This window comes from Cupressus sempervirens, chromosome 9 (assembly GCF_028749045.1).
Source record: "Cupressus sempervirens isolate cs-2001-9-10 chromosome 9, ASM2874904v1, whole genome shotgun sequence".
NCBI lineage: Eukaryota > Viridiplantae > Streptophyta > Pinopsida > Cupressales > Cupressaceae > Cupressus > Cupressus sempervirens.
This window is the reverse complement of record NC_143126.1, coordinates 784,642,704-784,668,400: the sequence shown is the minus strand read 5'-3', so window position 1 is coordinate 784,668,400 and position 25,697 is coordinate 784,642,704. Positions and strand designations below refer to the sequence as shown.

General features: G+C 36.3%; 1 protein-coding gene across 3 annotated transcripts in view; it reads right to left on the bottom strand.

The window, feature by feature from the left end:
- LOC149541067 (Leucine-rich repeat (LRR) family protein) overlaps positions 1-20,966 on the bottom strand; it is a 243,758-nt gene extending 222,792 nt beyond the window's left edge. Inside the window, exon 1 of one of the 3 annotated variants that reach the window (XM_089802058.1) lies at positions 20,526-20,966. In XM_089802058.1, coding sequence (XP_089658184.1) covers positions 20,526-20,614 — 89 coding nt within the window. In that variant the 5' untranslated portion in view covers positions 20,615-20,966. Of the gene's footprint in view, positions 1-19,289; positions 19,373-20,525 lie in introns of those variants that run through there. The other 2 variants (XM_089802059.1, XM_089802060.1) reach the window with 2 other exon arrangements.
- Positions 20,967-25,697: the final 4,731 nt, after the last annotated feature.

Genomic DNA, 25,697 nt, shown 5'->3' with positions numbered 1-25,697 from the left:
GTAACATAATCTTCTCTCAGCACATCTCCATCATCTTCCAATTGATTGGGAATATCAAGGCCACTCCATCTGATATCTCTCATCATGTTCACCGACAATTTTGAGAAAGCTAGCTTTCTCACATGAAAGTCATCCTTGGCATTGGCCCAAAAGTCTTCTATAGTGGGAACATGTTTAAATGCATTTCCGTGAGATACCTTGATAAGACCATTAGGATCAAATCCTTGCCTTGCTCTATACCATCCTAGATGATACCATTCCAATTCATTCTCCGCAACTGCAAAGGCAACACGATTGGGGCAACTATCATTACCAATTCCGAATGAGAAGGTAATCCATGTCTTACCCTCAAGTTTCATTATTTTGTCATCATGTTCAAGTTGCCTAGCCAATTCCATCAAAACTACCTTGTCAGGTGGGTATCTTGGAAGCCTCTTAGGACAAATTGTGCTTCCTGCCACTCTAATGTATGTGAATTGCGGAAACTGGATGAACCAACTCCCATATTTCTTAATCTTTGCTTCTGCTTCTGATGAGAGTCTTTTAGCAGGTGTCCCTTGTAGTATCCTTACTGTCTTCATGGCAAAGGCATCACAAAATATTTTATAGTTTTTGTTGTTGTGCAAATGAAGCTGTGGATAGCATTCATGCACCAAATATTGCCCCAGCCCATTGCCAATTTCTCCTAAGGCCTTAAGTCCAGGATTTTTATACAATCTAGCAATCAGATAAAACAGATAAGAACCCCATGTAGAATTGCTTTTGATTTTGTACGGTTCTAAGTTGCAACTCTAGATTCTCGCTTATGATCCTAACCCAATCAAATCTTCTTTTTCCTTTTTCAATTTTATAAATAAAGAAGTTAATCCAGTTTTTGAATTGCATACCTTGAGCTAGGCCCATGATCTAGCTAAGAAGCACAATGAGATCTCCATATTCTGATTTGAAGTCTGCCACCATGAGCCTCGATGATCTGGTGACTCCCTTCTTTCCTTTGTGTAGCCAATCCTATTTTAGATGCATGAAATAAGCCTCTTGGTTATCTTCAAATGACTTGGCCGCCTAGTCCATCATTACTAGTGTCATACTTTTGTACTGAGGGATGCTAAATGCTTCTTCGATCACCTGTCCACCAATGTTGACCAACGCTCTCTTCCCATCATCAAAAATGATGGATTTACTAACCAAATCAAACCTGGATGCACATTTCATAACCAATTTTGGGCAAGGCAAGGTAGAAGGAAAGGCTGCCGCGTGTACAATTCTACTTTTGTAAATCTTCTTTGCCATGGGGGATTGTCCTTTCTTTAGTCTGTCCTTTAGTAGTATCATGTTCATTGTACCGATATTGGTATCGGTAATTCGCCTCGTTTTTTAGAAGAAGGTGGTTTTGGGCATCATGTCCTCTTTGTCTTTCTTAGTATTTGTTCCCTTAGGGTTCTTGCTTACACTAACATCTACCATCCTAAACACTTATTTCTGCCCCTCCATTCTAAGTGATATAGACTACCCTTATCGATCTCCAACCTTCTTTCTATCGATGGATTCTAACTTATTTCTACCTCGCCAAGTCCTATGACTACACTTATCAATCTCCAATCTTCAACCTAGGGGTGGGACTACCACTTATTTCTGCCTCTTCGTTGCCTTAGGATGGACTACACTTATATCTCCCAACTTCATTCCTAAGGTGGTCTAGCTTATTTCTACCTCGCCAAATGTCCTATCAAGGATTCTACACTTATCTCTCCAATCTTCAACCTATAGATGGGATGATGAAGTGGTGGATGATGAATGCAAGAAGAACCAAGAGAAACAAAACCAAACAAGAACAAGGAGCGAAATCCGCTTAAGGATCACCTTTTAGCTCTAGAATGAACTAAATTCACTTTTACCAATAGTCGGGTCTTCTTTGAAGTTCGGATCAGACCTAAGAATTTCAAGCCCTTTGCAAATAATGATGCCCTAGCTGAAGAAATCAAAATTTTGTCCTCTCGAAATTGCCCATGCATGTGCCAAAAATCAGGTCCTTGATCATATACTTCTTCACCAACAAAATTTGTCCAACTCCTAGGAAACAAAATCACAGCCTCTAGAGGAAATCAGATTTCAAGAAGAAATCGCCTAGGGCAAGAAAAATCAGATCTGCCCCCTTCGTTCTAGATTGAAATTGTAGCTTCTTTGCAAGAAAGAAAACAGACCAAAGTAATGCCAAGTCTGCTCCCAAAAAGAAGTCGCCAAGTCTGAAAATTATTTTCAAGAGAAAAAATGTCAAGTAGAGCTGCTCTTCCAAAAGAAAAAATCGCCGAACACAAGGAAATTCTGCCCCTAAAAAAAAAATACCAAGGCCCTGAAATCTGCTTCAAGCACACAAGTCTACTCCCAAAATTTTCTAAGTAGAAGGCTGCCTAAGAAAATCGCCAAATAGAAGAGACCTGCTTGTGGTGGAATGAGAAATGGGAAAGGGGAGAATTCAGGGAGAAGTCTTCTTATACCCAACTCCACACACTTCTCATGCTAGCCGACTTGCACCTATAGGAGAGAAAAAATTTAATTAGTGCACAATTCTGGCCCAAATTTAAATGTTAAGCCAAAAATTAATTTTGCCATAGTGAAATTTGCATTTTTAATTACTGATTAAGACCAAAATTGCAAAAAATAAAATTAATAAAGCCTTGGAGATGCTAAACATTTTCATTTAATGATGTTTTAGTAATTAAAATGTCATTTAAAATCGAATTTGGCAAGCCAAAATCGATTTTTTCAATTTTAATCTACCAATTTTTATTTTATTTTATTTTAAAATCTTCAAGGCAAATTTAACCTATTTAATGCCACTTTTTGCAATTCAATCCAAAATCGATTTTGCAATGCAATTTTAATTTTTTTAACAAAAATAAATCATTTCTCTCCCATCTAATATCGGTTTTCCAATTTGATTTCACCATTACAAAATTAATTTTTCACCAAAAATTAAAATTTTTCGAAACAATTAAATCTAAAAAAAATATTTTGCAAACGCTAACGATTATATAATTACATCCAATTTTCAAAATAAAAATTGTCCAACTCCAAAATTTTATAAATTTAGCCTGCCAAGTATAGTCTAAATTATCGAGAAAATGTTGTCTTTGAAATTTGTTCGGCCTAAGGATAAAATTGCCAATTCTGGAAAACCAAGTTAAAACTAGGTGAAAAACAAATCTAACCTCCTCCCTCCTGGCCTGAAGGCATCCAAGGCGAAAAAAATTTCTAAAATCGGAAATTAAAAAAATTTGCCAGGGCGATCAAAAAAATGGGTGTCCCCAAAATTTTGGGGCGATGGTGTAAGAACCTCACAACAAGTACATCGATGGCTGAAAGAGATAAGACAGGATGTCATATAACTCAAAGGCAAAGAGGGAATTTACAATAGCATTCCAAGACAATACCAGAGAAACAGAGAAGATCCGACCCTAAGAAAGAGTACAACATTTGCTTTTATAGTGTAAGCATAACTTAGATAACTTCCATCGTAAGACAAAATCAACCACTACAATCAAATCTATAGAGAATAATCACTACAAAACTAGAAAGATCTAATCACAGTGCAAATTCATACATGAGAAGATCACTTCCTCACCAAACAAAGCTCTGAGAAGTCAAGAACGGTGGTCATTAACTTCTAACTAAATGGATGGATTAACAGGTGGTTTATCAAACCTAGGGAATGCTAAAAGTGGTTGCAGGAAATCGGAAAGATCGGGTTCATCATCAAGGCGCTGCTTCCGCTATCATTAAATTGCCAAATCAGCCATGTCATTTGGTCAACTGGAGTTATCCATCAAGCCTTGCCACATGGACCAAACATCTCTTAGCATTCTACCACCTTATCAGCAATTCAACTTTATACTTTGTGGTTGACCGCCCGTGATCATAGCTTCGCCATCACCTTTCTTCAATAACAGTTACTACTTGCAAAACTGCGACCCATTGATTATTGTTGCTTTGCAACCCGCTCTTAACATCCTTCATTAACCGTCGCGACGCTTCGAAGACTAAGATCCTAACCGCATTCATGCCTTCACCACCTTGATCTCAGTTCCACCTTTTATCCTTGTGATCAAGCGAAACACAAGGCAATCGCTTGATCACAACTCAAGCCTTAGCCACTTCTTAACCTGTTGCAATCATGCACTAGTCGTAGATCTGAAAGATCTAACGGTGTGAGATGTATCTTTAAAACACTAAAAGCTTGCCCTTTTTGTGCCATCACAACTTAAGCCATAGCGTGCTAATATAACTGTGTGATCAAGTAAAGACGAAGCAAAGTGCACTTTCACCACCCTAACCTTGGTTAAGCCAATATACTCCACGATAATGCAAACACAAGGCAATTGCACCTTCGCCATCTTGATCCTAGTTAGCACTTAACCATCCACGACTATGCGAATCGCATGGTCGCGACTTAAAACATTCTAAGGCATAACATGGAATAAGGAATATAGCCAATGTCGCATTATTTCATTAAAAAAACCCGAGGTGACCGTTAAACAGATTATTATTTGAATTTGATTTTTTGGCATGGGGTCATTTTGGTTAACAGTTATCAAAGGCAATTCTGATGGTATATTTGATGGCTCCAATTCGCAAATTATTGTAATGAAAATGCCCACGTGGCTGTAGCATGTTAAGTTTCTAAATATTGTAGTAATATTTCATTGAATATAATAGAAAGCAAATGTTCATGTTCTATGGATTGTTTAGTTCTTGCAATTTCTTGTTTATTTCTTTATTGTGTTGTGTGTGCTTGGGTTAAATACGGAAGTGTCCATCATTCTTGGAGAGAAATCTTACAAAACCATGTATATCAAATGACATCTTCAAATCCTCTTTTACAACATTCAAAATGTTTTTGCAACCCTTTTTAAAAACTTCCTTTAAATACTCATATTAACTTGTAACTGGGAACTATAATAAAGTGACCCCTTATATAATTTTAATTAGCTTAAAATCACTTTATGAATTAATTGTATATTCACCTTATGTCTAACTAATATTGGCATCTATCTCCATAAAACACTTCATTAAATTATTTGAAGTTTTAAACTCCCTAGGTGCAAAAATAAAGTCACTTTATCAAAACAACTTAAATTCACTTTAACCAAATTTATGTTGTCATATCATAAAGTCATTTAATACAACAAATATATTTAAAGTCAAACTTGTTTTAACTTTAATAATTTAACTTAAACATGAAACCCTTGATAATTGCCAATATCAACTCATGGATAAGTACATCCACTTTCTAGATACAGATATGATGCCAACTATTCATCTCAGTGACTCTATCATAAATAGTAAAGTATGAACAAAACATCCAAGTGACTTACTAAAAATAGCAAGTGTGAAACAAATTGCCCTGAATGATCTCTGGAAGGCACACGACAAATAAAGCAGGGCACTGATCTGAATAATACTGAAAATAAGCACCAAAAGGTAAGCCAAATAGCAATAGAACACCCTCAAAAGGGCTCCCTAATCAACACATTAGCCTACAGGGACCATTGATAATATAGGCTAAACTCAGAAAATAACTGACGCTTAGGAAGGCGCAAAAATGGAGACACATTGGATCTGCTTGAGCTACTGACTGGTAGATTCTTAGACACCCTGTGATTCAAACAACAGCTTATGACTTTTTGTTTTGGCCCAAAATATTATATGTTTGTGGCAGTATTTCTCCAGGATTCTGGGACAAGAAGACATGGGTACACAGAGACAGGATTTCAGGGACAACAAGATAATTCCCGAATTTGGTGGACAGCTATTACAATAAACTCAAAAATTAAAATAGCTTAAAGTAGGCAAAAAGAAGAGATCCAATAATTTTCGTATATTATTTATCTTCTGCTTTGCTTGACTTGGTTGAACAACAGCAGCAGCATCAATTATGACTTGCCACTACAGATATGTGCCTCCTAATAAGACTAATGCTAAATATGTTAGAGGTTAATAATTAGACCTTAAGTTTAATGGTTAATTCAGCCGAATGACCTACAACTACTAGTAGCAGAAACAGCTCTACATTTTTTTAATTAAAGGCCAATATATAGTATATGACCAATAGTGTTTAAAAATATGTGTAATTAGGATAATGTATTAAATCCCGGTCACAATCCAACAAATAACATTCAGGCAATAATCACTGAAGTTTTCCCAAAGCATTATCAATGTCCTCCATAATTTAACACTAGATATTTCTATTAAATGGTGAAAATTTAGAAAGAATTTCATAAACCAGATAGTTATGTAAAATAGTGAAGAATTAGAAATTATTTCATAACCAGATAGTTATGCAAAATAGTGAGAATTTGGTATAATTTTACAAACTAGATCTAGAAAATGGTGAAAATTTAACGTGTAGCAGTAACTACTTAAAGGACCTCAGAAGCTTAAGAGGATATGAATCTGTTGGGACTGAACTTTGATAAATGACTTAACAAAATCCCAATCAGTATTGATTTGATTTTCTTCTTGTTTAACATGACTAGCAAGCTCATTATGTTGTCCAGGGAGTATATAACAAAAAAGAGCCAATTTTGAAAAAGAGCAGCATATATTTTTAAATTTAAAAAAAATCTATCTCAAGGTAATACATCCATAGAGATCAACAGACCATTTGTGTAATTATTTCTGTCTACCACAGGCAGCCAACTAGAAGCCATAACAGTGAATCAAATAACAGATGTGCCAGAGCTGGCACTTCATAAAGTGCTATGGACAAGGAACATCATAGAGACATCGAAGATGTCGGGCTGTTCCCAAATGTGAGCTTGACAATGAGGGAGTCCCAGTAAATGTCCCCCACATAGTTCAAAATCCCGTTCCTTGGCACTTATCAATGAGGCAAAAAATAAAGTTCTCGGCAAATATCGGAGCTAAATTGGTAACTTCTTGGGGAAATATCAGGAATAATAAAAATGATTTAAATTTAATTAGAAATGCTTTTTTTTGCAAATTGAGTATATGCATCTAATAAGTCACTAAATGAGTAAACAAACCAAACAAGTTGATATATATATAAGCAATATGTAACAAAATTGCATCTTCATGTGGAATGTCGATGGCTGGCAGCCATATTTAGAAGCTCTGAACTCTAAATCAAACTAGAAATAGAAAATTGTCTTAGTATAAAGATAAGCAAATATAAATGTCAAGTAAAATATGAAACTAATCTACATCTTCCTCTTCCCCTTCCCACTAAAAGAAAAAGAAATTAGAAAACTTACCTGTGAATTTGGATTTGCTTCAAAAATCTCTTTGAATTCACTTCAAATCTGCTTCTGATCGATCTACGAGGCTGTCAGAAACTATTTCTCTCCTCAAAACACTCAAAATTGCATAATAAACAATGAATGGACAAATCATTGGATGTCCCTGTTTTATTGGTGTCGCTCAAGAGTAGTTAAGTTATCATGAAAAGTTCACCATTTATCGCAAAGAAGTGGCCAACTTCTTGACAAGAATTTGAAGTCTTCTCGGCTTAAATTTCTCGCCAAAAAACCTTAAGTTTTCTCATCATGCAAAAGTTATCGCGAGAAGTAGAGATATTGGCCACTTCTCGAAGAGATTTTAATCTATGGTCCCCCATATTGGGAAGATGTACCAAGGATGTCCCACAAAAATGTAGAGAATGACGGCAATAAGGAGGCATTATGTCCACCTCCCTAGACATCACTAACTGGGGGTACATCATAAAATCCAAGGGTACATCGGTTTACAGTTATTCACAAAAGCCTCGTATTTTGAGCAAGTTGTATTTTCCAAACCAAAAAGAACCTTTGGATTTCTTGGAAAAAACTATTTTTTTGTATTTTAACAAATTCAACTATTTCATCCTTCAAAATCAACAATTGAAATTTTGTCGGTGCTTTGACAACAAGAGGTTTTCAAGTAGAGCTAAGCATACATGGACCACTAGTGGCTAGGTGATGCTTCAAGCCATGTCAATTGTGATCATTCAACACTTGTATAACCATTATGATTCTATGTACAATTTGGCTAGGGTAGATGTATGACCATTGAAACCAATCCACTCCAGCAGGCACACTTGTGAATCCTCAAGGAAACCACCAAGATTCATTGAAATGTGATTCCATCCAATCAACTAGGAAGGAACCAAAATATTTGTCCAAGGGTTTGTTAAAATATTTGTCCTAGGGTTTGCTATACCAAAAGCAAAATCTCTCCAAGAAAATAAAAAGCCAAAATGAATTGCTTTTTGGCTCTCAAACACTTTTCAATCCATCTTCGGGAGAATTATTTAATTTTATCTTCTTTTATTTCATTTTCCCACTCACAAGATTACCCACTATTGACATAAAATGAGGTCTTTATTAAAACAACCAAGGATCGGCATTTAGCTAATTAAATACAAAATTTAATTATTTAATTATTCCCTTAAAAAACCCAAATTAGCCTGCAAGAATAAAATAGGCTGAGTCTTTGGTAAATGACTTATTTGGAAAATGGAAACATTATATAGAATTAGATAGGGCTTGTTCTGTTGTAAATACGCATGCCCCATTGCAAATGGAGAACCCCTATTTTTCCTCGCTTTCTAGTTTAATCTTTAGCTTAGTTAGGTTGTCAACATTTTTCTTCACTTGAAGGTTAGAATGAAGAAATTTTCTAAGGACCAAATCTTAGTTGCAAAATCCAAGTCTAAGAAGAATTTCCTTTAGGAAATCCACCTCCATGTCAAGTTTTGCCTTCAATCCTTGCATGAGATGATGATGGTTTGAAAAAATCATGTTTGAAGTATGAAATTTGTGAAGTTGTGATGTGGAGAAATGAAAAATAAATATTTTAAAAAGTGCTAAGTGTGGAGAAGTGGAAATTCCAAGTTTAATAGGGGAAATAAGGGGAAAAGAAGAAAATTCTCAAAAAAAATCCTTGGATGAAATCGAAATTCAATGTTTTCATAAGACAATCCAAGGCCTCCCCTCAAAAATTCATGACTACAGCAAATTTCCTCTTCAAATTTCATGAGGTTGAATTTCCATTTTAATCCTTCACAACCTCAAGTTTCTATTATCAACCATGAGTCAAGCAAATTTCCACGTACAATTCCTTGTCCATGTCAATTTTCCCCTTCACATTCCAAGATTTGATCAAATTTCCAATACAAAATCCTTGTGAAGATCAAGTTTACACCCTGAATCCTTGACTAAAAGAAAGCTCCACTGCAAAATCTATGACTAGGAAAAAATTTCACCCGACATAAATTAATATTTAAAATCCAAATTTTTACAAGGCAAGAAAAAATTTAAAAAGTTCAAGTGAACACCAAAAAGTGAAGATAAAATCTTTCTTTGAGAAATGAATTCCAAGTAAGAAATATAAATCCTTGGCTAGGATGAAATTCCACCAACAAATCCATGGATTAACCAAATTTCCACTTTAAAATCCATGCTTGGGTTAATTTTACACTCATCTATTTATGACTTGACTAAATTTCCACTTTGCAATCCACAACAACTCCAATTTCATGACCCCATCAATTTTCAATCTCCAATTCTATTACAATAATAGATAAGACGTCTATTATAAGTTAATGGTTATCTTGTAAATATCTTTAGCTTTAGTTTGCTTTTGTTTTTTGCTTTCTCTGGAATAGAATGTTTCTATTCTTTACGATCGTTTCCTAAGGAAACATCGTCTCATTCTTTTGTATAAATTGACCTTTTGGTCTCTGTTATTAACAAGCAAGTATTTACCAATTACCTCGAAATATGGTATCAGAGCTAAATGCTTAAATTTTTTTGCTAAAATTTATAATTTCTTCTTGAAATTATTTGTTTAAATTTTTCCAAAATTATTTCAGCTATTTTCTCCAAAAACCCGCCTAGGTTTTCCTGTCTAGAGAAATTCTGAACTCGGGTCTACAAATTGCATGAAAATCGTGGTCGTTTTGTACCATTCTCAGCAAATCGCGATTTTTTTTACACTCCATTTTCGCGTCTTCAGCCTGCACCCACGCGATTTGGAGGCTCTTGTTGTAGTTGTAGGGGTTTGTAACAGTCGCGCGACTAGCAGACTCGCGTTTTTGGGGTGAAAATCTGCATGTTTCTGTATCAAATCTTCATGCTCTTAGCCGTCTCAGTCTGTCATCGTGCTCTGGGAAGCAGATTCGACCATTTTTTATCAAGAAATCTGAAGTTTTTTCAAGCTTTTTTCAGTGAGGGCCGTTTTTTTCAAAACCCTAATTTTTGGGGTCGAAAAATATTTTGTTTGCAGATTCTTGGTGGGTTTTTCGAGAGCTCAACTGGGTTGTCGTCCATTTTTTCTGTGCCTTGATTGTTGTGCCTCGATTTTCGAGCCAGCGGATTCAGAAAACGACAGCAAATTCCTTCTGGGTTTTTCGAGCTCTCTTCTGGGTCATTCTCTGATTCTTCTGGGTCTTTCGTATTTTTGTCTCGAAGAACGTGCCTTCACAGATTTTCACAGTTTTTCATTGAAAAACTTGCCATGGCATCTCTAACAACTGCTCGAGCATAATTCCAAATCCAATGGTCGCAATTATGGAACCTGGAAGCAGTGCATCATCGCAATCTTCGAATATCGAAACACCGATCAACTTGTTCTGGGTGTTAAGTAGCGTCCGACTTCTCCGGGTCCTGATCAAGATACATGGGATCTGAACAATCGAGAGGCAGTAATGCTTCTCAAACTCTTCGTAGCTGATAACCAACTTTCTCAGATTCCATCCGACAAGACAGCGGCCGAAATCTGGACACATCTCAAAGGTCTTCATGAGACTTCCAACAAGAGCAGAGCCTTCTTTCTGAAAAACACTCTGTTTTCTATTGTCATGGATGAGCGCAGCTCGCTCCAGGCACACCTGAATCGGATTCAGGAAATCCGTGATCAGTTACTTGCCATCGGTCGCAAGATGGAGGAAGAGGATATTGTGGTAATCACTCTTCGGAGTCTACCAAATTCCTATGAGCATTTTATCAAGACTCTCAACATCACATCTACTGGTGTTGATCTAAAGTTCACTGATCTTTGCACCCTGCTACTTCAGCAAGATCAGTGGAAACAACAGTTCAATAGCAACTCCAGTTCCACCTCCACTGAGCAAGCCTTTGCTGCGAAATCCTTTCAGAAGGATAAGGGCAAGTTTCAGCAACCATCTCAGCAGAAGTCTTCTGCTCCAGCATCCGATGGTACCAAAAAGAAGAACATTCAATGCAACTATTGCCACAAGTATGGTCACATGAAGGTTGCATGTCGGAAACACTTAGCTGCCTAGTCTAAGCAATCAGGTTTGCAACCCAAAGCGAACAGTGCAGAGCACACTGAGCAGGCAGAATCTACCTTTTACACCTTCATGGCTAAAAGACCCGCAGATCATGTGCAGTCATCTGCCTGGTACATTGATTCAGGTGCCTCTCGACATTTCACTCACCACAGAGACTGGTTTACTGACTACCAGCCTTATTCAGATTCTGTTATCTTTGGTGGTGGAGAAGAGTACACGGTTGTTGGTAAAGGCAACATTCAAATTCAGTCTGTTGGGAGGAAGCTCATATTCCTTGATGTGTACTACGTTCCAAGGATGGAACTAAATCTACTCTCGGTCAGTCAGTTGCTGCGACATTCTCCACACTCGGCAGTCACCTTCAATTCACATCAGTGCACCATCACTGATCGGGCGACTAAGTCTACTGTTGCAGTTGGTCTTGAGGATCATGGTCTTTTCAGACTTACTGATTCTAGTGATTCTCAAGACTTAGCTATGGCTGCTCGGCGATCTTCCATCAGCACACTTTGGCATCAGCGATATGGGCACTTAAATGTGCATTATCTCTCACAACTTGCTCGGGATGAGCTTGTTCTTGGTTTGCCAGAGATTCAAACCCGACACCTTGGAGTTTGTGACGCATGTCAGGCTGGGAAGCAACATCGCACACCTTTCCCCAGTGGCGATTCTTGGCGAGCTTCTCAAGTACTTCAGCTTGTTCATGCTGATATTTGCGGCCCTATGGCCACTCCTTCTGTTCTTGGGTACAGGTATTTTCTGTTGTTTGTAGATGATTTCAGTAGAAAAATGTGGGTGTATTTCCTTAAAAAGAAATCCGATGCATTTATTGTATTTCAGAAGTTTAAACCCTTAGTTGAAAAAGAGTCTGGGAAATCTATTATTACTCTTAGATCAGACAATGGGGGGGAATTTTGTTCTAATGTTTTCTCCAACTTCTTGGATACACATGGCATCCAACGCCAGTTCACCACACCCCACACGCCACAACAGAACAGTGTAGTTGAACGTCGGAACAGGACAATCACCAAGATGGCTCGTTCCATGCTCGAACACAGACATGTTCCGAAGCGTTTTTGGGCAGAAGCAGTTAACACTACAGTTTATCTGTTGAACCGGTCACCCACAGTGGCGGTCAAAGGTAAAACTCCGGAAGAGGCCTAGTCAGGTCGCAAGCCCAGAATCAGTCACCTGAAGGTTTTTGGCTCTCTTGCTTTTGTTTGGATCCCTGATGCTTCACGCACCAAGTTGGATGCCAAAAGTCAGAAACTGATGCTTGCTGGATATAGCAGTCTTCACAAAGCCTACCGCCTTATTGATGTTGAGACATCTCGTCTCATATACAGCCGCGATGTAGTCTTTGATGAGCAGCGAGGACCATTCATGCCTGTTTCTCCTGTTCCTGATCCAGCAGACCAGCCTATGCAGGTTCATGATTTGGGAGTTCGGCTTCCATTAGGTCCACCTGATGGGAGGGCTCCAGTAGCTCCTCTAGCTCCAGTCCTGCCAGTGATACCTGTACAGCCACCTCCGGCTTCTCCTGCAGGATCACCTCGTTTTGAAGATGCTTCACCTGAGTTTGATCTAGATTCTTCTGATCAGGATCCTGCTGATCAAGCATCTCCTAGTACTATTGTTGGTCATTCTCCTCTCCGGCCTAAGTGGTGAGCTAAGACACTTGCTGATCTTCATGATGATGAGCTCATTGATGGGAGAACTGCTCGGAAAAAGAGCAAAACTACAGATTCTGTTAACTTTGCTCTTATGGCCAACATTCACAGTGTGTTTGAACCTCAAACATATTCTGAGGCTAAAGGAATTCCAGAGTGGGAACAGGCCATGCAATCTGAACACTAGAGCCTGCTGAAGAACAACACTTGGGTCCTTTCTGATCTTCCCCCAGGGAAGAAACCCATTAGCTGCAAATGGGTCTACAAAATCAAATACAAATCAGATGGTACTTTGGATAAGTACAAAGCTTGTTTAGTGGCAAAGGGCTTTTCTCAGCGTCAGGGCATTGATTATGAGGAGACTTTTGCTCCTACTGCAAAGATGAGCACCATCAAATTAGTCCTAGCCATGGCAACACAGTTTGGCTGGAAGGTCCATCAGATGGACGTAAAGAGTGCTTTCCTGAATGGTGATCTCCATGAAGAGGTCTACATGACGCAACCTCCTGGTTTCAAGGTTGCTGGTAAAGACCATCAGGTTCTCAGATTGGTAAAAGCTCTCTATGGTTTGAAGCAGGCCCCTCAGGCATGGTACATCAAGATTGATACGTACCTCAGTGATCAAGGCTTCAAGAGGAGGTCTTCAGACTCAAATCTGTACATCAAGACAACTGACAGTGACATCATCCTTCTGGTTATCTATGTGGATGATCTGATCATCACTGGTAGTTCGGCATCTTTGATTCAAGGAATCAAACAACACTTATGCCAGTCTTTTGATATGACTGATCTTGGGCTCATGCATTATTGCTTAGGTGTTGAAGTTTGGCAACAGTCTTCTGGTATATTCATCTCTCAGTCCAAATATGCCAGGGCCTTGTTAGACAAATTCTGAATGCAAGATTGCAAACCTGCATCTACACCTATGGAGAAAGGTTTCAAGTTATCAGCCAAGTCTGATTCTCTTTCCGTTGATGATACTACGTATAGGCAACTAGTAGGCAGCCTCATCTACCTATCTGCTACTAGGCCTGATATCAGCTTCGCAGTCAGCTATATTTCACGCTTTATGACAGCTCCTAAGGCTGATCATTGGATGGCAGCAAAGCGTGTGCTTCGTTATGTGAAGAGCACTTCTGATTATGGACTTCTGTATTCTCGGACTTCTAATCCTAAACTTAGTGGGTTCACAGATTCAAATTGGGCAGGCTCTGTTGATGATAAAAAGTCAACATCTGGATATGTGTTCAGTTAGGGATCCAGTGCAGTCACATGGACCAGCAAGAAGCAGCAGGCAGTTTCTCTCTCTTCTACAGAGGCTGAATACAGAGGGACTGTTAAGGCAGGATGTGAAGCTGTCTGGCTTCGTCGGATGCTTGGGGATATGCAGATGTCACTAGCAGGACCGACTACTCTGTTTGTTGATAACGAAGGCATTATCAAGTTAGCACAGAATCCAATCCTCCATGAACGAACCAAGCATGTGGATGTTCATTGTCATTACATACGACAGCTGGTTGAAGACGGAACTATAGATCTGCAGTATGTTCCTACCACAGATCAGACTGCAGACATTCTCACCAAGTCTCTTGGTCCTGATAAGTTTGTCAAATTCAAAGGACAGGTTGGTGTGTTAAATAGATTAACCATTAAGGGAGGGTATTACAATAATAGATAAGACATCTATTATTAGTTAATGGTTATCTTGTAAATATCTTTAGCTTTAGTTTGCTTTCGTTTTTTGCTTTCTCTGGAATAGAATGTTTCTATTCTTTACGATCGTTTCCTAAGGAAACATTGTCTCATTCTTTTGTATAAATTGACCTTTCGGTCTCTATTATTAAAATCCATGCTTGGGTTAATTTTACACTCATCTATTTATGACTTGACTAAATTTCCACCTTGCAATCCACAACAACTCCAATTTCATGACCCCATCAATTTTCAATCTCCAATTCCATGACCCAATCGATTTTCCACCTCCAATTCCATGACCATTGAATTTCCACCTCCCTATCCACATCCACCTTTATTTTCCACTTAAGAATCCGGATGACCTTGAAGATTTGCACATGAATCCATCAGAGGATCAGATTACACCCTTGAAATTGGGTGAAATTCAAAATGCAAAATGAAGGGGAGGGAGGCGACTTGATCGAGGCAGATGGAGAAAATTTGAATTTCTAAAGGAACATCAATGCAAAATGTGTTAGGAGCAATAAAAATGGAAGGGCGAACGAGGTCAAGGTTGACAAGGTAAATGCAACAAAAATGTATGTATTAGGTGAAAGGCTAGCCTAGTTGGAATTTCAAACAAATCAAAAGGTTTTGGAGGGAAATAAAAAAACATAAGATCTAGTCAGCCCCCTTACCAAGTATAGAGGTGTTTCATGGAGACTTATAAAGGGAGGATCATAAGAAACATTTCACAATGCAATTCAAAATCAGATTGCAACAGGGAAAAAGTGGCTCAGAATATCTTAAGGGCAGACTAGAAATGAATTCAAAAGTAGTTGAGCAAATCCAGTGCAAGGAAATCAGGCAGAGATAAGTATAAATTCAGGGTATAAATCCAGATTCAAAGACAACAGTTGAACAAGGATAGTGCTTGATGTTTTTAGGAACACATAGGAACGAAAAAGGAGGAGGAATTCAAGCAAACAAGGGTATGAATTTAACAAAAAATAGTTTACAGCAGAAGCAGACAAAGAAAATTTGAAAGAAGAGCACAGATGACTGATGTCAGAAAGGTATGACTTCATTACAACGCAAATCAGATTCCAACCAAAGCCATTGTTGGGGATCGGATTTTAAAGTCATATATTCAAAGAAGGATCAGACAATCAGTTCAATACCAATCCGAAACAATTTTATCATCATGAAAGCTCACAATTAAGGACTTGACTTGTATAGCATCTAAATAAAATGACATAAATTGTTGAAGAAGAGTTTAACAAAGTTGGAATTTTTATTTATCATTTCCAGGACAACACATATAAAACAATGTGCATGGTTAAAACCATTCTACAAATTATAAGGGGAAGCTCCCAAAAACCTAACTAAACCTTTAAAAAAACATAATTAACAAGTATGCACACTACAGAAGCTTTTGTAGGAGTATTTGCAATAAAGATAAATATCTAACTATCTAGGTTTTTTTCCCTAGATACACGGATTGGACTATCAACAGTCAGAACCTACAGTAAGATTTTCAGATGGGTAAACATTTCAAGCAGAACCAAACACAACATTCTACTAGTTAATTCAGAAACCAGTATTCTACATCAACTAGAAATGACTAACTACACACATCACATGATTCCAAAGAATATATTGTTAAAGGTATATGAATAGCTATTATTTCAATGAATAATAAACATCAATGCAAAGCTTGACATAATTAACTCAATTTGGAATCACATACACAATATTAATGACCTCAAGATAGACTTTTGAACATAGGCTTAATGTCATCTTATGTGCATTCATTCACTAAACAAAACACAAAGAATTGACTTCATAGCTTGAATAACAACTTATGTAGTGCAAGTCTAGCAACAAGTCTCATTACCATTTACAAGCCCAAAGCACTTACTTATATGTTCCAAAGAACCATTTTTTGTAAAGATCAAATGATAATAAAATAGCATCTTCAAAGTTGTGCTCTGAAACAACCCTGATTCTATCCATTTGTAAAAAGGAAAAAGATCATTCTACGTAGCCCAAAATAAGCTTTCCTCTACTTTCAATTTTCTTTCTCCTCTATATAGGTTAGTGAGAAAAAAGAGTGGTTATGATTCACTATTTTTTATGTAAAACTACCTAATCTAAGCAGCTCGCAAACATCACTTGACACTCAACCATCACTATCATGCTTGGATGCAGTTTTATGTGGCAATTGCAGCTCAAAAGCACGACACCTTATAATGAATGAGTCCTCAAATAAAGCACTTTCATATTTAGCTTGAGCTCTAGCTAAGCAAGTCCCCATGTCCAATTTATCATTTGAACTGCTATTTTCATTGGCTAGATCACAGTAAAAAAAAATCGTAATTTTAGCACTCGACTTTTTCTAAGCAGAATTCTACAATGCCTCCACCTTGTTTTAACTTTTAGTGGTAAAGCAGAGTTTCCTTATGGCATAGCCATATCAAATAGCACCTAGATTTACAACTTATCATCACCCCTTTTGAGGCTTTCCTAAAGATCATGCTATATTGAGTTGCAATTTTGTGTTAGAATTGCCAAGTAAAATGTGTGAGTTTCTTTTGTGGTACTCACCATTTAAATAGCGCAACTTTATTTACTTGTTTGTTCACCTTTTAAGTTACTCCTATTTCATCAAATCTTAGCCATGTTCGATGTGTATGTCTTCCTCTAAATTTCCATTAAGAAAAGCTGACTCAATATCCATTTAGTAGACTGTAACATTTTGATAACAATCAAATGCCAAAAACATTTTGATTGATTATAATCTTGCAATAGGACCAACGTTTTCTTCAAGTTCATTACCTTCAACTTGACCATATCCTATACAAAGTTTCATTGCTTTGCTTCTTAACACTTGACCATAAGCATTCAGCTTGTTCCTAAAGACCCATTTGGTACCAATCACATTCTTATCTTTTGGTTTGGAATGCTTCCCATGTCTCATTATTTTCAATTTGATTCAGCTCTTCTTCCATAGCATTGATCCAATGCAAAAGACCTACAAGGAGTCCATCTTTGGATCATAGTGGAAAGCCATCAAAGGACTATGAGAAGAGTTTTAACAAGAGTATATAGCTTTAAAGGAAGGAATGTCTATGGCACTCCCACCTAAAAGATTGTGGACACTATTTATAGGAATAAATGAATCTTGGCTCAATTGAGTATTCTAGAACATAGTTAGACCACCCTAGGAACGGGAGGACGACAAAATGGGGGGCCAACTTTCTGGATAGGGAGACAGAGAGGCCTTGATTGGGGATGGCGGGGGAATAGTGGTGGGGGATGATGGGGTTATATATAATATACATATGGTACTTAAAATGCTAGTTATGAAAAGATGTATTGTAATATAAGATATAAAGATGTACAGAGTAAATACTTGAACGTTGCATTGAATTGGAACATCGAACATAAATAGTCAAATCAGCAAATAGTCAACATGGGGACATCCCTCCATCCTTAGTGGAGTTGGCAGAATTTGATGGCACTGTTGGGGACGGGGGGTTGGAAAAGCGCCTCCATGATACTATGTTCTAGAATAATATTACTAATTTATTGGAGTTCACTTGATACTAAAGTTTGAGACAATTCAAGGTGGCTACAACAAAAACCAGCAGTAAAAAGTTCATCTTTGGATCGCGGGACCAAGACCATCTCTGGTTTGTGCATTTCATGGAGATCTTGACATAGTAGTGATATAGGTCTGAGCTAGCATCACGCAATTCTCTAAAAAAATGTGGATAAGCTTCGGCAACTTTTAATCATCATCATCATTCTTTGATTATTTGTTGATGTGTATCTTCATTATTTGTTGATGTGCATCTTCTTATGCTCTCACTTGTAAAAGATACATATTGCAATTTATGCACTCTACTGACGTTTACGAAGTTGTCTTAAAAGAGCAAATAAAAACATGTATTGTCACCTTCCTTTGATTAAATTGCAATTAAGAGGGCACGTTGGTGCAAATCTAAATATCTGCACCCAATCAATTAAGGACTTCAGGCACCATCATTAGGATTATTGCTTTGGGATCCAATGATTACGAACTCGCCGTATCCTTGGGATCTACATTGATATAAAGCTGACCTATAGTAGGACTGATAAACTTGCTTGAGCATTTGCTAATAAATGGAATGTAATTTCCATATTCACAAGTGACATGTCGATTATTATCTTCCACAAAATCGCAGAATCTCTTCAAGAAAGCAACCGCTGCAAAATGCATAAGGCACAAACCAACACTTACTCCTCTGTTTTTGTCACACCTAGTGGATGCAACAGACCATAACCTTGGGGTCCTACTTGAGTGTCCAATACGTTGATTAAATCATCTCACACAGTTTATTTCCTAGAAAACATATTTCTGGTTAATATGGAGAGTGGAAGCATCGAATCACTCAATTGCTTAGTTTTTTTTTCTTTGAATCTGCTGTGTTCTATGATCTATCTGTGTACCTATAATCATATGCATACAATTTTGTGTATTCCTTGTTTCACATTGAGATCATACACTTCATGCACAGCTTACAGCACTAGTTACTACTAATTAATATGGAGTGTAAGGTGTTTGCTGGATTAATGGTAAATCAAATTCACACCTGGATTGCCAGATACTCCAATCTTTAATCTTCATATCGATAAGAGGGCTGGAGGGCACCAAGAAGAAACTGTCGCATGCTTGTAGAGTATGGGGAAATACAATCAAACCATACCACTGAGAGACTCGCAAAAAACGCACAGGAACTATTTGTCGGCAATTGAGAAGCGCAAACGAATCACAGTTCACCTGGACTAATCATGGCTGCAAATAATATTTTATTCTCCTATACTTTTGATCCTCCAACTTTAGGATACTAAGCTAATCTACCAACAGTGTTTTACTTCCACCAACGGGGCTCCAAAAAAAAATACAGATAACAGGAGCTCGAATAGTCCCGTAATTCTGATTCTCCAACTTTAGAAGAATGAGCTGATCTACCAACAATGCTTTACTTTCATCAACTAGGGTCCCAAAAAAAGAGATATCAGAAGTATGAACCATTAATGACCTTGCTTCAAGGGAGACCGAATGAATTTCCTTTTTCCAGAGAATATTATAAGTCTGTGCTGGTTCGTACGCCATGTTACATGCAACTCCGAAGTTAGCATTTCTGAATCCTTCCCTAATGATGAACAAACTAGTGAGGCTCGAAAAGCTTCTTCCCTGATAATGACGATATTAGTGAGGCTCGAAAGGTTCCTTCTCTAGTGAGCAGCGGCTATGCAGCCACGAAATCAGTCATACAAAGGGGAAACACCTTTTTTTGGAAAAAACAGTTATATAAAAAAAACTAAATTGGTGGCTGGATAGCCACGAACCAATTAGTGAGGCTCAAAAAAATTTATGATGATGAGACCATTAACCAGGGTCGAAAAGTCAGACAGGAAGGCTACTACCCAATTGCATCAAGAAGTTCATCCTGTTAAAGGCTAAACTGAAATAACTGAAACGTGATAAACATGGGATTTCTTGCTCGATGAAGTTGGGTATGACTAAATATAGTTAATGTAGACATCTTGAAGGCTTTTTGGAAAAATCCAACCAAAACTGCAACCCATATTACAAAACATAAAATACCGAAATGAACGGCACGTATGCTTTGCAACTGTCATCATATAGAATTTTGATAGGTATTATTAAATTTGCATTACATAACAAGCCTACATCTAAGCAGTCGCTATGAATGTGAATGGCAATAAAGAAATCTTAAATGTTGTTTGAACAGGTCCCATGAAAACTGCAATCAACATTTAAAACAAAATAAGGAAAAAAATGGCGTTTGCTAATGACCCACTTGAGACCGCGATTTGAGAGGTTGAGAGATCCTGACGCCCTCGCACCCTTCAAGAGACGATCCATGTAAACTGCGTCTCGTGTATTCATACAATAAATCTTCGATTTACTATTTAACAGTACTCTGTATCTTCTCTATACACATTTACTGCAAATTTCAGATTCGCTCGGCACACCACAGCCAACAAGTAAATAGAATTAAAAGATCAACGTCTTTTATTTTTATAAGGAGGTGAAAACTCGTCTGAGATTTTCCCTTCTATTGTTTATTCGCCTTGCAAAACTGGATTTGGATCTCTGAACTTTGTAGTTGTCTTGTCTGATAATATTGATTATGATGTCTGAACTGTGGAGTTCCTATTGTATGATAATTTTAATTATTTTTATAATTGCTTTTACCCGCAACGAGGATGAGAGTGTAACTTTCAGAGAAGAGCGCGAGAAATTTATTTTCGTTGCCCCGTCTTATTTTATAGGTGGATATTTATGGATTTATTTTTTCTATTGAAGTAATGGAAAAGAATATAACTTTCCCACTTTGTAAGGTATAGAATGTAACTACATATTTGTCTATTTTAGTGTTTTCTTTGATTCTTTCTATTTTTCCTTATCCATTAATTTATTTTTCTCACATCCTCTCACTCTATATTTATCAATCTATTTGTATCTTTGTTTTCCTTTGTCATATCTCTCTTCTTCTCAATCTCCATTTCCATACGTCTATCTATCTCATTACTCTCATACTCTCTTTTACTCTTCCCTTTGCAATTCTCTTTCTATCCTTATCTCCCCCTATCTACACATCTCTTTATATTTCTCTCTCCATCTATATATATCCTACTAACACTCCTCTTTCATTATATATATATCCCTCTTTATCTCTAAACAAAGTTTTTAGAAACTAAACATTAATAAAAATAAAGAAAATATTTTTTACTATATATAGATATATTATTCCTAAATATTTTCTAAAGTTTAATTAATATAACTTTTGCAAAGATAATTGTTCTCGATTTTATTTGGAAAGTCAAACGGTAGTAGGCACATAAATAATGGCCTTCAAAATATGGCATGTCTTGGCAACATAATACTTCTCTATGGTGAGCAACCAACCAAGATCATTGTGCAAATGTGTCACCACAAAATTTTTAAGCTTTTTGAAATCTCATTCATTTTTCAACTTAGCAAGCATTCCAATATGGTTTCCATGACCCTCCATCAATGTCTAAAAATTATATTATTTTGAATAGATTCTTAATTGTTGTGTCTAATGTCACTTTAACTGATGAGTTGAATTTCACAGTTAAAATTCATCTATAGCTTTTTCCTTGTCTACACTATTCTTGTTGGAATGCTAGCTCAATAGTCATTGCATAAAATATAAGTCTTTGTAACTACAATCATCATACTTGTGTAACTATTATTTATTATTAGAAGTTCCTTAATATTAAAAGGCTTATATCTCTCTTTGAGATAGAAACATGTCTTCCCTTGTTTCATTATTTTTCTCATAGTCATAGAAACATTGTTATTAGAGAAAAGTTTGGTTTCGAGGAAATAAATTAGGAAGAGAAGGTTTCTTGCATCGCAAAAACCAATAGGAAAAACTATTAACTTAAAAACATTATTTCTTTGCATTCAAATTTTTAAGTTGCATGAATCACAAAATCTGATAGATAAAATTATAACACATTGAGTCATCTTGTGTTGTTTGATATAGTTATTGCTAAATATTGGGAATGTAACTGAATCAATGGGTGTCTATAGATGCATATACAACTGATTTCAAGAGACTAGCAATATGAGACACATGTTTTAGAGAGGAGGGTTGTGGTTCTTTTCATGGGCAACTTGACAAATCCTCTGAGAGGTTGACACACTTAACCAACCTAATTTACTAGAAGTTGACAAGAAGATTAGAGACAAGGAGGCTTCAATGATTAGAGGCAAATTTCTGTCTATGAGTGATGTCCCCAATTTCAACAAAGATTTAATAAAAAGTTAATAATACTAAAAAAAATACCTAATAATAAAGATAGTAACAAAATAATAATGATAATATTAATACATTATCAAATGTATAATAAGCATAAATGATTAATGAATATGTACTAATCAATATTATTAAAAATAATTAAGAGATAAATATTAATTTAATAGAGAGTGGAACTACAATTAGGGAAGATGAATAGAAATTGCCTCAGTCAACGACAACAGTCAAAAAAAAATTAATAATATCGAAAAAAATTAGGGAAGATGAGTTGATCATTTTGCTGGTAGTAATTTGATGAAAACTATTCAAGGTGTAAGTATCGTTCAAACATCAATAAGAATCGATGACAGCATAAGGTCATATCTCAAAATAGTTGAGATTTGCCACATAGTGATACTTAGTCCATGGCATATTTGGCAAGAGAGATAAATATAGTAATTTGCATTATTAAATAGTAATGAATAATATTGATCTAAGCGTAAAAGCACACACAAACTTCCACCAGTGACAGGGTGTCACACATAAGGTAGTATGAGTGAATAGGATTGCCAACGATGCACGTTGAACCAGTCTTTGATATCAACCAAAAGTGATGGACATTAACCACACCACCGATAATGAAGGATCGAATGTAGCAAATGGTGATCCAATGGATTATATCTAAACACTGATTTGATTTAGAAGATACGTCTATTCAAATACAACCCCTTCACAATATCTCATTCGTCAACACTTGTTGAATCATTGTCTTGGACAAAAGGCACAATCAGACTGAATAAAATTAAATTGAGAGCAACCAACTGATAACATAAATGATTACAAAGATATATCTACTGGAGCAGATACATCAAAAATATATATTCATGCAGGTTTCGAATTGTATGGAAGAGTGGACGAGGAGAACTATGTAGTTTAAATCAAGCCTGTAGAAGAATTATCACCCATTCCAAAACAAACTCAGTAGATTTAACAGCTAATACTAACAACCAAACAATTACGGAGGGACATTTGTTAAGTCACATGTATTTTATTTGAATTACCAGACTGTTGTTTTGTGAAGAGCAACTCGGGATATGTCTTCCACTGCCAACCAATTCAACATTCAGACTTTCAAACTGTAAAGGGAATATTTTACTTGCAGTGCTCATTGAACTAACTGTCAATCTAACATAAAGAGAGTCATCAACTGTCTGGGTCAAATCTGAGGTAGCGGCTACTTGGGCACGAAAAACGTCAATGTTACAAAGGGAAAACACTTTTTAAAATAAGATAGCAATAAATACCATTCATAAATGTCTATAACACTTTCAATTTTGAAGAAAGAAATTTATTTTCTCACACTACCTTGTAATTTTATAAGTGGATATTTTAATTTTGTTCACTTGCTATTAAAGATTTTCAACTCTTTCAAGTTTTATTTGAAGCTCTCTAGTCAATGAGATTTTGTTTTTGAAGTGCTTTCTATGGCGTGTTAGGAAAACTCATTGAATGTTATTTTTCTAATTTTTATTTTCACATCATGTAATAAAAGATGAAGAAGAAGAAAAATTTAAGTTTAATGAGACTAAAGAAACACACTCAATAATAAAATGTTGTATACTTTTTGCATTGCTGTAATTATAAAAAGAACAAACTCTCTCATCTCACACCCTTTTTGGTATTTTTCAACGCTCGCTCTCTCGACAAAGTTGATGAGAGTCAGTTCTAAGTTGGGAAATAAGAGTTTTTACTCTCCATGAAATATTGGCCCCTATATAAGTGACGCAAGGTATGAGGGACAAAATCTACTCCCAAGCTACCATTGCTAGATTTACACATGGAAGCCAACAAGTAAAGGAGAAACCACAAGAAATTATAGAGATATCAATGCATATATGATGAGATAGTCTTCATTCAATATACCAAGCATATGGCCTACTTCATTGCATCCATATACATTTAAAATAAAATCGGTGAGCTTAAGAGCTCGAGCTTACAAAGCTAAATCTTAGTAATTTTCCTTCTACTTCATTGGACTTTTCCTAATACTAAATCTTTGATCATATAGCTAGCAAGACCACAAGTCGGACTGTCAGGTAGATTATTACAAGATATAAGTCCCACCCTAGAGGAGAAATCAATGACCTTACAATTTATCAAATTAACTTTCATGGGAACAAAGATAGGTTCACACGTGATCCAAGAAGGGATTCTCAAGAGCGTGGAAACCCATGATACCAAACAAAACCTCGTTGAAGCCAACATTCACGTTACTTAAGTTGTCAGAAAACAAGCATACTTCGAACAAATATAACTCCTAAAAATGATGGAATTACTTTTTGCAAATTTAGATATAGGATACATGATAGGTTCACATTAGGGATATAACTACATAGAAAGAGAAAACTCGAACAATAGTGGTCATTACTCAAACTGCAGACATAAATGATAAAAGAAAATCTTTTTGGTTGATGCAAGATTGCCACCATATCTAAGATGCTCCTACAGCGGACACTTGGGGTAAATAAGGACTGATATCCGCATTAGGAAGCCCTAATGATCTAAGAAGTATCATAAAGATCTAACTCATCTTGAGATTTCCAAGAACTTTCTTCAATAGGTTTATTCATTTCCTTTGGTGTTTTTAGTTATTCTAGTATCCTAAATATTAGTAATTCCCTTTGTCTTCTTCTTAGGATAATCAGGCTTATCAACTATCTCTTCATCATATTCATGATACTCAAAGATGTCTGAAAGAATGAACATAGGTGAAGTTTCCATATCCTCAGGTTATTCAACTTCAAAACCATTACCACTATCATATTTCTTCAAGATTTTACAAGGTCCAAACTTCTTCATTTTTAGCTTATTATATTTACCAACTAGAAATTTGTTCTTCTTCAAATTTACAATCACTTCATCTCCAACCTCAAAAAAATGATGTCTCCTCTTCTTAACTTCCATGTTCCTATACTCTTGATTATCGCCATGTAGATTATTTTTCATTTCTTCATACAAATTCTTTATGAAGTCCACAAATTCTTTAGCTTCAACACTATTTTGTGTAATCACCCAAAAATGTTGTTGTAAATTATAATCCTCCTTCTCACCATTTTTAATCTCTGTGCTAGACTATATCTTATGCTTGATCAATTTTTGAATACTTATTCAATTACTTATCTTTGATCAAATCATCATTTT